The sequence below is a fragment of the Euprymna scolopes genome, chromosome 37 (genome assembly GCF_053919585.1).
Source record: "Euprymna scolopes isolate OS-2025 chromosome 37, ASM5391958v1, whole genome shotgun sequence".
NCBI lineage: Eukaryota > Metazoa > Mollusca > Cephalopoda > Sepiida > Sepiolidae > Euprymna > Euprymna scolopes.
In genome coordinates, this window is record NC_136518.1 from 53,827,625 (window position 1) to 53,844,079 (window position 16,455).

Below are 16,455 nucleotides of genomic sequence, written 5' to 3' on the forward strand. Positions count from 1 at the left end.
ATGTGTATGTTGAGCAAAAAAAAAAAAAAAAAAAAAAAGAAAGTGGTAGTAGGAAGGCAGGCTCGAATCCATACGGCAAAGGAGGAAAAGAACGGGATAAAACCTAACGTTCATGCTGTTACGACCACCGCCAAACCGGAAGCGACATTTTTAAAAATTAAGGCTACACGATCTAAAGGGAGGATAACTTTAAAAAATATCGGCGAAAAAAGTGACCCACCCCGTAGAAAAGTACCTAGTTGAACGGGAAGATATTAATGTTTTTAGCCAATTTTTCGATATTAGTTGTATGAAAGATCGAACTTTAAAACGATACTGATCTTGGTAAAATCCGTCTCCTCTATTAAAAGTTTAAGGCAGGCATGCAAACAGACATACATACATACATTTATATATTGGTAACTAAAAATTTTTCGACCCTAACTGATGAAAAAGCTTGCCCTATCTCTGAATACCCTTTATGTAAAATTTCAAATATTTAGACCAGAAATTGTCTGAGTAATTTGGAAGAGACCGCAGAGGTCAATTTTTTTTAAACTTTGACCCCTATCATGACCTTATTATGACCCTTAAAATTTATTGTTTTGGGCTCAAATCAAGTTATTAAGTTAGATCCATGTACAAGGAACCTATATCTAAAATTTCATGTGCGTAGTCCCAAAATTGTCGGAGGAGTTTGGTAGAGTTCTCAAAGGTCAAATCGTTGAGCTTTGACCCCTGAATCGCCAAATTTCTGGCCAAACACCGATCACATCAATTTTCCCAAATCTCAGTAACCTGTATATCAAATTTCGAGTCTGTAGACTAAAAATTGACAGAGTTATTGCGTAGGGAAATGTACACAGACACACACACACAGACAGGTTCACTTTTATATATATATATAGATAGATATATAATTATTTCCACTACCAGGTAACATTGCAGCCAGCAAGAGGCACGAAAGCCAACAAACCGGAAGTCCAAAACTCGAGTTTCACCCTCATTTGTTTTTTTTATCAAATATTTTAGTTTGTCATTTTGATGCATTTCTTTTTTTCTCTCTTCTACTTTCTTTTTTTTTCTCGTTTTTGTCGGGAGTGTGTGAGAAAAAAAAAGACGATTGTTTACGATAGGAGGGGGGTCGCATAGGGCATCCTTTGCAACCCCTCGGACAATCATTTGGTAATTTCCTTTACCCTCAGAATAGTTTTTTCCCCACACTTTGTCTGTTTCTTTTATAATTATATTTTCATAATTTTGGATGTTTTCGAGTGCTTGGTTTTGCTTAAGATAGGTTAATTGTGAGTTTGTTGAGGACGTATGTTGATCTGTATTTTTTTTTTGCCTCGCTCACAAAAGTAATATAGCGGAACTAAAGAAGAACCATAAAGAATTTGATCGTAAATTCAGACCCATAGAAAGATTAAACGACAAGGTAGTCACAACAGACGACTCTCTAGTGAAAAAAAAATCTTGACTATTTTATTTTAAATACTAGCCTGGGTTCCCGGCGTTGCCCGGGTATTTGGAAGTGTGTTGAGCAAAAAAAAAAAAATGTGGTAGTAGTTAGGCAGGTTTAAACCCGTACCGCGAAGAAGGAAAAGAACGTGAAAATAAAACGTGACGTCTTTGCTGTTGCGCCCATCGCCAAACCGAAAATGACGAAAGTTTAAATTAAGGCTAGTCAATCGGAAGGAGGGGCTGACTTTGGAAAATATCGCCGAAAAAAAACGACCCTTCCCTGTAGAAAAGTGCCTAGTTAAAGGTGAAGGATTAAATGTTTTTGGCCAATTTTTCGATATTTGTCGCCCGAAGGGTCGAGCTACAAAACGATACCGATCTCATGAAAATTCGTTCAAAGTTTTAGGCAGATATATAAACATACGTACATACATTTAAACAGACAGGTGAGATTTATATTATAGATTTATATTATAGATAACTTTACCATAGCTTGGAGATTACATAAATAATGTTTGAAGTTTATGCAAAAGTAACATACATGCACTCTAGAATAAATCGGGTTAATTTAGTGAAAAAAAAAATGAATTTGAAATAAAATTATAGATTCTACACAACTTCAAAAATGTGTTCATTTAAGGAACAATGGTGGAAGACAAAGGTTAATCAAAAAATTATGACTTACATTTTCTTTGGCTTCTTCGTCAAAATATTTTTCGATGAAAAGACGACCAACTGCGTTCCCCATATTTTCTTTTGTAAACATTATACAGTCCCGCCACCGAGGGGTATCAGCTTGTTTGCCAAAAACTTTCTGTTTAGGGAAAAAGAAAAAAAAGAACATATTAAAAAATATATATACAAAACATCAAAACAGTTATCTATTCACTGGACAGCGATAGCACAAAAGAATTCTCAACCTATATACTCAACAAATGTTTGAATTCAGACATGTGGGAAACTTTTAAATCGGGCGTCATCCGGAAAAAAGGGGATACTAAGGGGTCCAAATTGAAAAATTGGTACGTGAGGGTGGTGGTCATCTGATTGTTATCTGTATACACCATAAACACGTATGTTTACCTGTTTTCCATCTGACTCCAATTTGGTTGTCATCAAGTCCAACGTAAACAAATTCATGATGAACCGTCCCTTTAAGTAATCCAATTTACCAAATTTCCACTACTAACGATTACTATATTATCCCATTGACTACTGTACATTCATTGACCCTTATCCTCGAGTGGCCTCTGGGCCCTTATAAGTGGTGACCTCTATGTAAAAAAAATGTATGCTACAAATAAGTCTCTTTTCGTCGTTGTGTTCGACGACGACAATGATGATGACGACGATGACGATGACGATGATGATGATGAAAACAATTCTGCCAAATTGTAGATTTTGCCGTCCCAGTTGTTTTCATTTTCAGAAGAGTATGCAAAACGAAAGACAAATTCATATCTATCAAAATATGATTTGATGAGTAAACAAACATTAATTCGAAATTGTCTCCCCTTTCCGCTAGTATAACTCTTCCGATAATGAAAACAAAAAAATATTTTATTTTTGATACTGCGCTATTTTTAAAACAGTTTATTTTTTAGTTAAATTTAAGTTTCACGATATTTTTTTTTATATCAAATTGTTAGGTGGAAACACAGAATAGTTACAAAACATCCCCTCCCCATGTTAAGAATGGCTTCCGAAATAATAACGTTATTATTTCAGTGCGGTACCAAAAATACGTGAATACCCAAAATATTCTAACATGGCGTTTAAAATTCCTAAGACTTATTTTATTTAATTAAAGAAACGTTATATATAAAAAAAATTCTAAATTGAATGTTATATTTTATTTGTGCATTATAAAAAAGTATTTAATTTAAAAATAATTATTTGAAAATGTTGAATGCGACATTTCATTTGCGAATTTTAAATATAATTTATTTTGAAACATTGCTGCGATTTTTTTTTAAACAATTTCAATTAAATTCAATGAATGTTTCCTTATTTATTTATTTCTCTTGTGATACTTTGTTAATTTATTAACCGGGATTTTGAAATGTTTCAGAAATGTTTGATGAGTAAACAAACATTAATTCGAAATTGTCTCCCCTTTCCGCTAGTATAACTCTTCCGATAATGAAAAAAAAAAAAAACTTAATAAAATGTAGCAGGAATTCCGTGCATTAAATACATATTTAATCTTGTATACATGAAGATACAACACTAAGATCACCTTCAGTTTAACATTTTCCTTTCATTTATATATACACTAGCAGGGAGACTCGACATTGTCCGGGCTTGCTTATGACCTTAAACTATATCCGATGGTGAGGCCCCAGCTTGCGGGTTTTGGGGAGTGTGGTGCTACCCTTTAATTGCTATTTCTCCCAGGTCCACTCTGACCGGAGTGGTAGTACCTGTTAGGGTCCCAACTATGGGTTAAAACAAACAAACAAACAAACAAAAAATATATTCTATTAAAAAAGTTTTCTTCAAAATAACTGGATTTGGCATTAAATAACCTGAAAAGGGTTGATATGTCGTAAAACAAAAATAACCAACCAACCAATCGACGTTGTCCATGAGTGATTGAGGAGCAACAAATGTCCAATCTTCCCATACTTTTATTATTATCAAAATCGATAAAATCGTCCATTTTTTTAAATCAAATTAATTGCATGCTCAAGTTAAAGAACCCCCTCCTCTGCAATGTATCGGGAGAAAGTTTCACACGCATCCTTGCAGTGGCTTAGTCCATTGTAGTCTACATTGCATTGTAAAGAATCTACTGTTGATTTTATAAAAATTATCTTTAAATAATGGCTTATCAGTGCAGGGAGTCACGATTACCGCCGGTCTGGAGATTCAAACCTGGTCACGAAGCTATCTCTGACTCTATTAGCAAGGAACAAACCGCTTGGCCAACGTGAACCGTAGCGAGAATATAGTTGAAATTAACATTTAGATAAAGTGTAAATGTCATTCAAGAAGTCGAGAGTGATCAAATTATTTTAACATCACAATCTGCGTATATATATATATATATATATATATATATATATATATATATATATATATATATATATATATATATATATATATAGTAATTTATAAAATATATATGGCGATTAAGCTACACTGAATATTCTGCGTTTCATCCAACTATAGGATTCGTCAGCATATAGTTGGATGAAACGCAGAATATTCAGTGTAGCTTAATCGCCATATATATTTTATAAATTACTAACTAGCTCTACCTACGTATTGAGCACCTTTGAAGTAAATACTTAAAGTTTACGCATAAATCTATACCTTCGTATATTAAATTTATGTGAATAAATGAAGTATATATATATATATATATATATATATATATATATATATATATATATATATATATATATATAATGATTTTATTGCTGTGGATTTCTAGCTGTTAATCTAATGAAACTCCAATATTTTTCAAACAATGTCCAATAACAAGTAGAGCTCTATTACATAATTTTCTTTATTTATGCAAACATTATTGGCTACATATGTGCATACATGTTTTAGCTGTGATTTCTTTCAAAATTCAGCGCCACCAGGTCAGAGTTAAAACTACTGGCCTGAAAACACCGGAGTTCTAATGAAATTACAGCTGAAACACACACACACACACACACACACACACACACACACGCACGCACGCACGCACGCACGCACGCACGCACACACACACACACACACACACACACACACACACACACACACACACACACATATATACTAGTAGAAATTGTCACTTTCTGCACTGATGATTGCCAAAGCTTTGGACGTGCAAAAATCTTAAAATCCATCCCAGATAGAGCAAAACGGAGACTTATTGAATCTGCTTTAATTTCAAACATTAACACAATCAAACAAAGAAAAGGATTTTATAATGTAGCCCCAATCATAGGTAATATAATAATAAATGAACAAAACATTAATTTAGATCCTGGTTCATAAAAAAAAAAAATGCATATATGTATATAACCCGACCCCCCTCCACACACACTAAATATAAATTTTCTTTTCATCATGAAATTTTTTCTCTCCAGAACAGAAAGAGAACTGAACTTCTCCTCTTTCGCATGTGATATATGACCGTCTTCCTGTACATCCTCGCCTAGAAATCCTGATGATGTCCCCCGAAATAGGGACGAAACGTTGATTTTATTTTTGTTTTTACTCTTTTAGGTTTTTCCTTTTTATTCACATAACGTCTAAAGCATCGTTTATATCTTGCTTTATTTTATTCATATATATATATATATATATATATATATATATAAAGTGCAGAAAGTGGCAATTTCTATTAGTTGGGAGATTCTAACGTGTGTGTGTATATATATATATATATATATATATATATATATATATATATATATATATATAAAGTGCAGAAAGTGACAATTTCTATTAGTTGGGAGATTCTAACCCAGTTACAAAGTCACCTTTGACTCCATTTGCTAAGACATTAGCTCCGGGCCACTAATAATTGCCACGAAAATTTATGGAAATTTAACACCTATACATGTCAAATGTGGACACAAAAGTAAACAATCGGGGGTGTCTAAACAACCGGAAATCATGAACGTTGCACAACGCTAGTTGATTACTTTTTTGTTTTTATTTCCCAGACAATGTTCAACTTTAATACTTTTAAAGCGACTAATAATTTTGAATACTTTTTTTTTATTATATTATAATTATAATTTTTAATTATTATTATACCTACAGACATCAGTATTTTATGCTTTCGCAATCATCAGTGCAGGAACCGACACTTCTTACTTGTCTCATTAAATTTATTATTATTTATTTTTATTCCCATACATACATTAATAAACTTGTGCTCTTTTTGTATGTTGGGTTTCTTAGGTTCATCATATGGTAGGTATCCTTGCTTTTGAAATGTTTTTTGTGACACCTATATACACTTTTCTTGCTTATAGGTATTGCTATATATAATCGCTTTGCATACTCTATTATTTCTCAAAGGGCAGTTCTTTCTATTTCTACAGTTGCATATATGAGTTCTATTCTCAGTGATATTCAAGTTAAGTAACTTAACAAAAAAATAAAAAAATGCTTCAATTGTCATGTAAGGAAAGGGTTACAGTAATTTAAACAGAAAATAGATATAGTAGCCTAACACAAATTCACCTTGAATTAATGCATTGTTGGCATATTCATCACCTCTCTTGAAAGTTTATTTCAAGGTCCAGTGATCCTGATTGAAAAAGTGCCCTTCGTTTGATTCAATCGAAATCAGCGATGAAATAATTTCTCGTGTAGGAATAAATAATAGATGTTGAGGTATATCGTAATGACCATTGAGAAGATTGTAGGCCGAAATGAGAGCACCACATAATCGCCACTGCTCAAGAGAGAAAAGGTTAAACTTCCTGAGTCACCTTTCATAGGGGGGTGGGAGATATCTATTATATAAGTCTTAGTTGTATGTGTGTTTATGTGTTTGTGCGTTTGTGTGTCTGCTAACAACTTTTGTCATCCGCATCGAATCGGCACGAACCTGGTACCATTAGAAAGAGCTATCTGTCGGACACATAAGATCGATAAATTAAAAAAAAAATTGTCAGTTATTTCATGTAGAAATGTCGTTTTGTTTGAAGGGGAGTAGGTAAACATCTTGGTTTCGACGCTGTTTGTTAATCGCCCATGCGCGAACAATCGATTCGTTGTTTCATTAAAAAAAAAGATAAATTTGCAACGTGATAATACCGTTGTTGTCTTCGTCCAATCGATAACGTGTTCGCGTACTAATTTAACTTTTTCAAGTTCGTACCCACCATGCAGCACTTTTTCTTTCAATAACGTTTTCTCTCTCCTATCTTTTAAAATTCTCAACTTTCTTATGCATGCCTACCACGCGGTATTTTCTTTTCTCTTTAGTAACATGATAAGATGGCACTCAAGTTCAGTTTTTTTTTAATTAACTCTCCATAAAAGGAAATCTCCATAAATTAAAATATCATATTTAACCGTATTTTACGACCGGGTAACGCCCTCACCCCCGCTAGTGTATATATAAATATTCTACATTTACGAGTCGCCAGTCTTTGAACTTTCTCTAGATACTGCATATCGTGTATTAGATATGAAGTCTGGAGACCAAAATATGTCTCAAAATTATACATAAACTCCGAATGACGACAAAACCTTTATTTATGAATATGGGGTGAAATGGGATAGTTTTGAATACAAAAGACAGATGTAATCGAAGAACCATGTCTACAAATGTTCAAATTAATGACCATTATTGTCCAGATAACGCGTACCAAGAGATTCGCAAACATTATGAAACAGGTCATTAGAAATACATTTCTTAAGACATCCTGAATATCCTGTTTTGAAGAAATTTGAATCATTTCTGTCAAAGAAAATAGAAGTGATCACTAGGGCTGCAACAATGTATATAGAAATAATAGAGATAATGCCAGAATACTTTCAGAAAAATACTTTATTCAACTATAAGTGCGTAATCAGTAGGGCAAGGACAAAAGCACATTCTTTTCATTGTTTTGACTCTCGAGTGTGTATCCGTTGATATCTTATACGCTTTTATATTGAGTGATGTGGTTCTCAGTTGATTAACTGTGTCTGTATCGGATATATACTTGAGAATCAAAGCAACGAAAACAATATGCTGTTGTCATAGCTCTTGTGACCACAAATCTCGTGTAGTGTCCGCGTAGATTTCTGTCTGGTGCACTGGTGAATAATAGGTCTTGAGATATATCGTAATGATGATTGAGGAGATTGTAGACCGAAATGAGATCATTATTGTTATCATTATTGTTATCATTATTGTTATCATTATTGTTATTGGTGCCTATTCTGTTTTTTTTTATATAATAATTACTTGTATTCATGCAATGAAAGTTATCAGACCACCTCTTAACCGTTATTTCTGACGTAACAAAGTTCGAACAACATTAATCAACATTAACAGCATTACAACTTTTTCATTGTTTTTAAAATTTGCAACAATATATTCACTTAAATAACAGTAATTTATAAACTAATAAACAGATGGGACAAAATTTTTTACACGTGACATTTTAAAAGTTAATACTTTATAATAATCATGTGATTTTCTTTCATTAGTCGTACCATCTATTGTCAGGTCAGGTACTTATTGAATGATGTGTTACCGATCTATATTAGACAGTATTCAGACAACCAAATGACTACAAATACAATGTTATTTACCTCTGGGCACTAAGGAAGCAGAATCTTTCTTAAAATTTCGAATATATCCCAATTTAATGAAATTTAAATTATATGTATAATATTTTCCAGTAAATAAAATGAAAGTGATCATCTGTTAAGGTGTTTGTGTAGGTCCCTTTCTCGCGCAAAAGGGAATAAGAGATCCTGGGGTATATCGTAATGACAATTAAGGAGATTGCAGACCAAAATAAGGTCATTATTGTGGCTGTTATTGTCTTTGTTGGTGTTTATTGTGTAGTCGTTTGTTTTCGTATAATTATTTAATGTAACCCAGACAACCAAATGACGTGGCGAATACAGTGTTATGAGGTACCTTCAATGAATTTCCAGACTTTTTTGTGGTCTGTGATATGACCTTAAACTGTATCCGATGGTGAGGCCCCAGCTTGCGGGCTTTGGAGAGTGTGGAGCCCCTCCTTAATTGCCATTGCTCCCAGGTCCACTCTGACCCGGAGTGGTATTACCTGTTAGGGTCCCAACTATGGGTTAAATAGAACCTGACTTGAAAAAAAAAACCCAAATGTATTCTATTAAAAACTTTTTCTTTAAAATCACTGGATTCGGCATTAAATTACCTAAAAACAACCAAACCAAACCAAACTTTTTTGTATACGCATTTAAAATTGTCGTAGACTCTTGAAAATTCAGTATGTTGTTGCTATATATCCTATGAGATAACTGGCCAATTTTTATAAATTTCAGGTTCAAACGAACAGCTATAGCAGGAATTGGAATACACTCTACCAAAGCCTGATTGTCACAACTGAAGAATTTAAAAAATGCTATCTGGACGTGAGGACACTTTGCAAGGACGATATGCAATTAAATTCTGTTTTAAATTTGGAAAAAACGCCATATAAACGTATGGAATAATTCAGACTGCTTTCAGACCATCTTGCATGAATCGAGCACCAGCTTTTGCATGGCATAAGAGACTCTAGGAAGGCAGGGAGTCTGTGATGGATGATGATAGGTGTGAGAGGAGTAAGAAAGTCAGAACACGAGAGTTGATTGGCCAAATAAAGAATTTCATGGATAAGGACCATCGTGTGTCTATAGAGACAATAAGTGCATAGTTTGATGTCAGTGTGGGAACTGTACTAACAGTCATTTGTGAGGAACAGAAGATGCGGAAGGTTTGTACAAATGCACCATTCCACAACTCCATACTTGTCGCAGACTATTTGACCAAGATGAGCATCAAGATAGTTCCCCATCCTCCCTATAGTTCAGACATTGCGTCCTGTGACTTCTGGTTATTCTCTAAGGTCAAGGAAAACCTTAGAGGCTGTCGTTATGGGACAATTGAGGAGATGAATGAGGCTGTGACGAGGGAGGCTGTGAGGAGATTGTAGACCAAAATCTGATCATTATTGTTATTGTTTTTTTTTGTTGTAGGCGTTTATTGTGTAGTTGTTTGTTTTGTTATAGTTATTTAATATAACGCAGACAACCAAATGACATTGCGAATACAGTGTTATTATTTAGCTTTTGGCTCAAGAAAGTTTGTTACAAAATTTGGAATGAATGATTAATAGATTTCACAGTGTTTATTTTATTCAACAAAGTTTGCTTGAAATAATTAGTTATTTAATTACATAAACCGAGCAAACGTATCAAAACAACACAAAAAATGTTTTGGTTGGATGAAGTAATTCGTTTTAAAATGCATTTCAATTGACAAGTCTAATTAGTTGTTTATTCCGGCTAAGAATTTCCGAAGAAAAGTTAGCTGAATTTTAATTGAAGTTCTTGTTAACAATTACATGTCTTGGCATACAAATTTGATTTACTAAATGTTGAAAACACCAGAAAGTTTTTATTTATTTCCTTTTTTTTTAATTCTTCAGAATTCTTTTCGTTTATGGTTGCAAAATCGATGACAAATATCTGGGTGAAAAGCACACCACCTGATAAGAATTATTTGTTCTTCAAATAATAACGTTCGCTCTTCTACAATAAAAGAATGAGAGTTATCTCCCCTCGTCATTTCTGAACCCGCTCTTCGTTGTTGCTTATTTACATCTGCATTTTGGAGAGAGAGAGAGAGAGAGAGAGAGAGAGAGAGAGAGAGAGGAGTTGGTTGACAAAGCTCACCTTCTTTGCCCATGCTTCTGTATTGTTATCAGTTGAAGCCGTTTCTGCGGATGACATTTTATGTGGATTACCTTACACCTTGGCCTTTTTGGTCAAGATCAAAGTGTTAGAGCTAGGCTTAGAAAGATAGGCAACGAAGCAGTCAATTCTGATGCAGACGTGCGCCGTGAGGTTTCTAGGCGTGGCTCGGACAAATACATTGCGAAAGTCAAACATCTGGATGGACGCGTCCTGGAATCGACTCGGGAGATCTGCGAGGGGTTTCGAGAACATTTCGAGGAGCGTTTTACGCAGCAGCCCGATCTTCCGGTCCTTGAGTTTAGCGACTATTTGGCCGACTCTCCCTGCCTCGAGGTGGCTAGAGTGGCTGGTTGCGAGGGCCGGGTGACGGAGCGGGAGGTCTTTACTGCGCTGAAGTAGGTCAGCTGTGACAAATCGCCAGGACTTGATGGTCTGCCATACGAACTGTACTTGAGGCTGTCGCCCATGTTTTTGCCTCTTCTGACGGATATGTTCAACCATTGGTTTGCTCAGGGATCCATCCCAAGGCAGGTGACCAAGGGAGTGATCACGTTGCTGAAGAAAGGTGACGGGCATGGAGGGGAAGAATTAGACGACTACAGGCCCATAACTCTGCTAAACACAGAGTTGAAGATTTTGGCCAAGGTCCTGTCGAATCGGCTGCAGGTTGTTATCGACGAGTTGGTTGAACCGGAACAGAACTACGCTGTGAAGGGGAGATCGATTCAGAACAACTTGCACCTGATCCGCACGATCCTAGAGGGGGGAATAGATGACGACACGGAAGCCGCGCTGATCAACTTAGATCAGTCCAAAGCTTTCGATAGGGTCGACCATCGTTTCCTGGCATCTGTCTTAGAGGCCGCTGGTTTTAAACCGGACTTTTGCAAGTGGATCTCCATAATGTATCGACAGCCCATGGCTGTCGTGCAAGTCAACGGAAAGCGCTCGAAACCCTTTGTTATCTCTCGGTCGGTTTGTCAGGGTTGTCCGCTGTCGCCCCTGCTTTATGTACTGGATTTGGAACCTCTTCTCCGCAAGCTGAGAAATGGGGAGGCAAATTTGGCCCTGCGCGGAATGGCTCTGCCTGGCGGCTCAGCTGCCAAGGTATCCGCGTTCGCCGATGATGTCACGGTCTTCGTGTCGGGCTTCAGAGACATTGAGGTCGTGTCGGAGGCACTCACACAATACGAAAGAATCACGGGGGCCAAGATAAACCGCAACAAGTCGGTAGGACTGCGGTTGGGCGCATGGAGTGGCAACGCAAACCTCCCGGCGCCCTTCAGCTGGACAGATGGCCCGGTCCGGATCCTCGGCGTGTGGTTCGGGCCGGGTCTCCAGCTTGACAAGAATTGGTTGGAGGTACGGTCAAAGGTGGAGGCTGCAGTCAATTCGTGGCTTCCTAGGAAACTTTCCTTAAAGGGTAGAGCTGAGGCGTGCGCCACTTACGTCTTTCTTCTCATCCTTTACCAACTGGCCGTACTTCCCCTGCCTGCACAACACCTAAAAGCTCTTGTCGAACTCTTGTCCTCGCTCCTTTGGGACAGAGGAAGATACTGGGTGAGCAGACAGGTCTGTATTCAACGTCCATGTGAGGGAGGCTTGGGAATGCCGAACTTGAAGTGTCATCGAGATGCTGAGAGGCTGGCCTTCCTGAGCCACTATATGCAGGATGACCAACCGTGGCACCCCGTGGTTACTGCCACCTTCCCCGACCTCGTTCTCGACCCTTCCATCGAGAGCCGTCGCAGGCCGCGGGGAGAATCTGCCTACATGAAAGAGTGCCGAGCCGCGCTAAAACGACTACCAAGGTCCAGTGACCTTGTGACTGCTACCCGTAGGGAACTCCACAGGGATCTAGTGAAGGGGGCTGCTGACGACCCGCTATGCGCGCGTTTGGGGTGGCAGCAGAGTGAGATCCGCTCCGTGTGGAGCTGGGCGCCAGGTTCGAGTCATCTGAACAATTCGGAGTTCTCTCTGACCTGGCGATTGGCCCGAAATGCACTTCCACTCAACAATATACAATGCAGTTCCGGGTTTTTGGAGTCGCCTGATTGTCCCCGTTGTGGGACAATGGCCGTAGAAACTACGGATCACGCTTTCTTCGATTGCCGCGAACTCCGCCAGTACTGGTCGTATGTCAGTGGAGTGACGGCTCGCATCGATCCTGAGCATCCTCGCCCAATTACTGTATCCAATGTTGTGGACAACGTGAGGCCGCCGTGGGACCGGGAAAGACAAATGGTCTACGTTACGATCCTGGCCGTGGCGAGAATGGTGATTTGGACGTCGCGTCTGCAAGGTTGCCGGGGGGTGTTGTCTTTTTCTGATCAAGATCTGATCGCTTTCTTTAAATACCAACTATGGGTGAAGATCAGATGTGATAGAAGAAGGCTGCATCGCGCGGCATTTGACAGAAGATGGATACATGTGGCAAGTCTGTGTGTACGAAGAGGAGCCAAATTTGAATACGTGTTCCCCGCCTAGGTGTGGAACGCGCAGTTCTGTAAAGTAAAATTAAACAAGTAGCCTCTCAGCTAGCTGAGTGTGTGTTCCATCCCTCCCCGATTAGGAAGCCTCCAAGATCTCCATCCCCTCTTACCTGCAATTTTTGTTTTCACCCCTTCCTCTAAATTTTACCCATCTTGGAGAAAAAGAAATACAAACTAACCTCCATCCCTTACCCACAAAAATTTCTTTTCTCCATTCACCCCCATCTAGAGGGCATCCCCACCTAGAGACTGACCCGCAGAAGCGAGGTTCCTTTTACAAACCTAGTGGAACGGGCAGTCTATCAACTAGACGGGGTTGGGAGGGTCCTACTAATCACCTTTTGTTTTTTCTTCCCCCGCCCTCGACACAAATGAATTATTGTACCATTTTATTGTTATCTTTTTTGTTTTTACACGTCAATAAAAAATGTTTTAAAAATTGGGAGTTAAGTAGGACGTCCCCAAATATGAAAGGGTGAATGCGGTATTATGGTGAAAGAAGATACTAGCTGGGAGAAACTTTTGACTTTGTTCAGTTCTGGAGTAACAAGGATGACCAACGACCCCCAAAATCCCCCCTTTTGAGTTGGCCATGTGCCTAAGTTTTTTGTTCATCGTTGATTTTGACTGTATTTTTTTTTAACATGAATAAAAAATTTAATACCTCAAAGTGTAGTATCTGTTCCGGCAGATGCTGCAAGCTATGACTAGCAAAGACCAGATGTGGGGGAAACCCCACATGCCTGACCTTTAACCAGCTCCCATTTCCCACCTCTCGGGAGCTGGTCCCCTTTTTCCCTTCCCCCTCCCTTCACTCCTCACATTAAAAATTGGCCTTGTGCCTAATTTGCAAATAAATAATGCAAATAAATACCATCTGTTCTTCAGATGCTGCACTTCCATTTCTTGTTCTCTTTCGGTGGAGGAGAAATCCTTCACGACTGAGACAATTTTTATTTTTGTACCTTTTCTTCACGTTAAAAAACGACCCTGGTGTCTAACTCTGTCCCGTGGGGAGGCATAGTAAATAGGTACCTTATTGTTGGGGACGCACCCTATTACCAGGAATAATGCACTATTCCATGACGTCACTTCCGTCCATGACGTTACTTTCGGGGAACAAAAACGGTTTACGAGAGAGTCGGCGACAGACACGCGAAGCGGATGGTCGTTCACAACTAATCCTGCCATTGTTCAGTTACCTCTTTTATGTATTTTCGTTAATACATTTTTATTTAATTGTTACTGTGTTTTTCTCATCATTTATTCAACCACTAGCACCACAAGATATACCAGAACACCACAAGACTTATATAAATTGTTTGTGGAGAAATTGTATTGTATCATTATGACTGAATGTATGCTTTTCCCTTGGTGCATAAATGGCTAAAACTTAATGTTGAATTTCTCTCTCTCTCTCTCTCTCTCATATATATATATATATATATATATATATATATATATATATATATATATATATATATATATATATATATATAACTACTTAATTTACTCACATAAAATTAATATACGAAAGCATACATTTATGCGTAAACTTTAAGTATTTACTTCAAAAGTGCTCAATACGTAGGTAGAGCTAGTTAGTAAGTTATAAAATCTATATGGCGATTAAGCTACACTAAACGCGGAATATTCAGTGTAGCTTAATCGCCATATATATTTTATAACTTACTATATATATATATATATATATATATATATATATATATATATATATATATATATATATGGGTTACTGCACTGCCCGGAAAAAACAATTTTCATTAGTTCGGCCGTTTTGAAGACATTCCAATCGGATTATATCCATCGCCACGCTGGACATTTTGGAACCCATTCTCTCTAAAGAACTATTTTGCATTTCGGATCAACTGTAGATGATTTTCATCCAAGCTGAAATATTATACGCGGTTTGTTTTTATACATGATTTTTTACATATCCAACGTTTTTTCAATTTTTTATTTGGCAATTTATAACTACAATAAATTGCGGTTTCACTTAATGCCTTAACTAGCAAATTCTAGCATTGCTACAAATATAATTTGCTGATTTCTTTCTGTCATCTGATGAGAAGAATAACAAGAATAGTATTCTTTGAAACTCCGTGGAATAAGGATTTTGTAAATTGTTTTTTGGAGTATTCAGTCGAACAATAAATTTTGATTGTAAATTTCAACTTACAGTTTTAATTTTCTTTCTCATATATATATATATATATATATATATATATATATATATATATATATATATATATATATATATATATACTAGCAAAAGTACCCGTCGTTGACTGGGTTCAAAAACAGCCAAAAGAAAATGAACTCTGATTTATGAAAGTATGATAGGTTATGAAAAGGAAGGGTTGTAAAGAGATAGCTTCGAATTTGGGGGTATCAAAACCAAAGCAAAATATGATGAAAGTAAAAATAAAATAGATAAACCCCATAATTTATTATACCATAGCTGTTCACACTGAAACACTTATCACAATATTCTGTGGATCTATATTAAAATAAACCTTGTTAAACTTTGTGACATATTTCTATTTTATGGAGGTCAGGCGCGAACGAACACCCCATAATTTTATTATACCTTATTTCTTCAAACTGAAACATAATTATCAAAGTATGCTTACGCAGATAGATATGAAACATCTTTATTAAAGTTTGTGCCTATTTCCATTCTATGGAGGCCAGACGCTTACACAGACCCCACAATTTTATTATACCATCCCTATTTAAGTTAAAACATACTTATCAAAGTATTCTTATGTCCATCTATATTAAAAACACTTGTAAACGTTTTTTGTTTTTAATTTTTAAATTTTTTATTTCTTTACTTTGTTTCTATAATAGTCAACCATATAGGAGCCTATTCGTGACCAGATACACACACAGACGTTCAGCTTTATATATATATATATATATATATATATATATATATATAAGCACATATTCCCACACAGAAGTTCTATAGCAAACCCCACTCTCCCCAACGGTTTACTTCTACTTGCGCAGCAGCCATTGCTCAGAGGCAACATGCATACTGCAGATTTATCCGACATAAGTCCAGTACAAATCGACAAATGTTTATAGA

At 36.7% G+C, this 16,455-nt stretch overlaps 1 protein-coding gene across 1 annotated transcript in view; it reads right to left on the minus strand.

The window, feature by feature from the left end:
• Positions 1-16,455, minus strand: part of LOC145261199 (neprilysin-1-like) — a 1,350,287-nt gene that overhangs the window by 121,871 nt on the left and 1,211,961 nt on the right. The window contains exon 11 of the mRNA XM_080119525.1: positions 2,129-2,257. Coding sequence (XP_079975651.1) covers positions 2,129-2,257 — 129 coding nt within the window. The remainder of the gene's footprint in view (positions 1-2,128; positions 2,258-16,455) is intronic.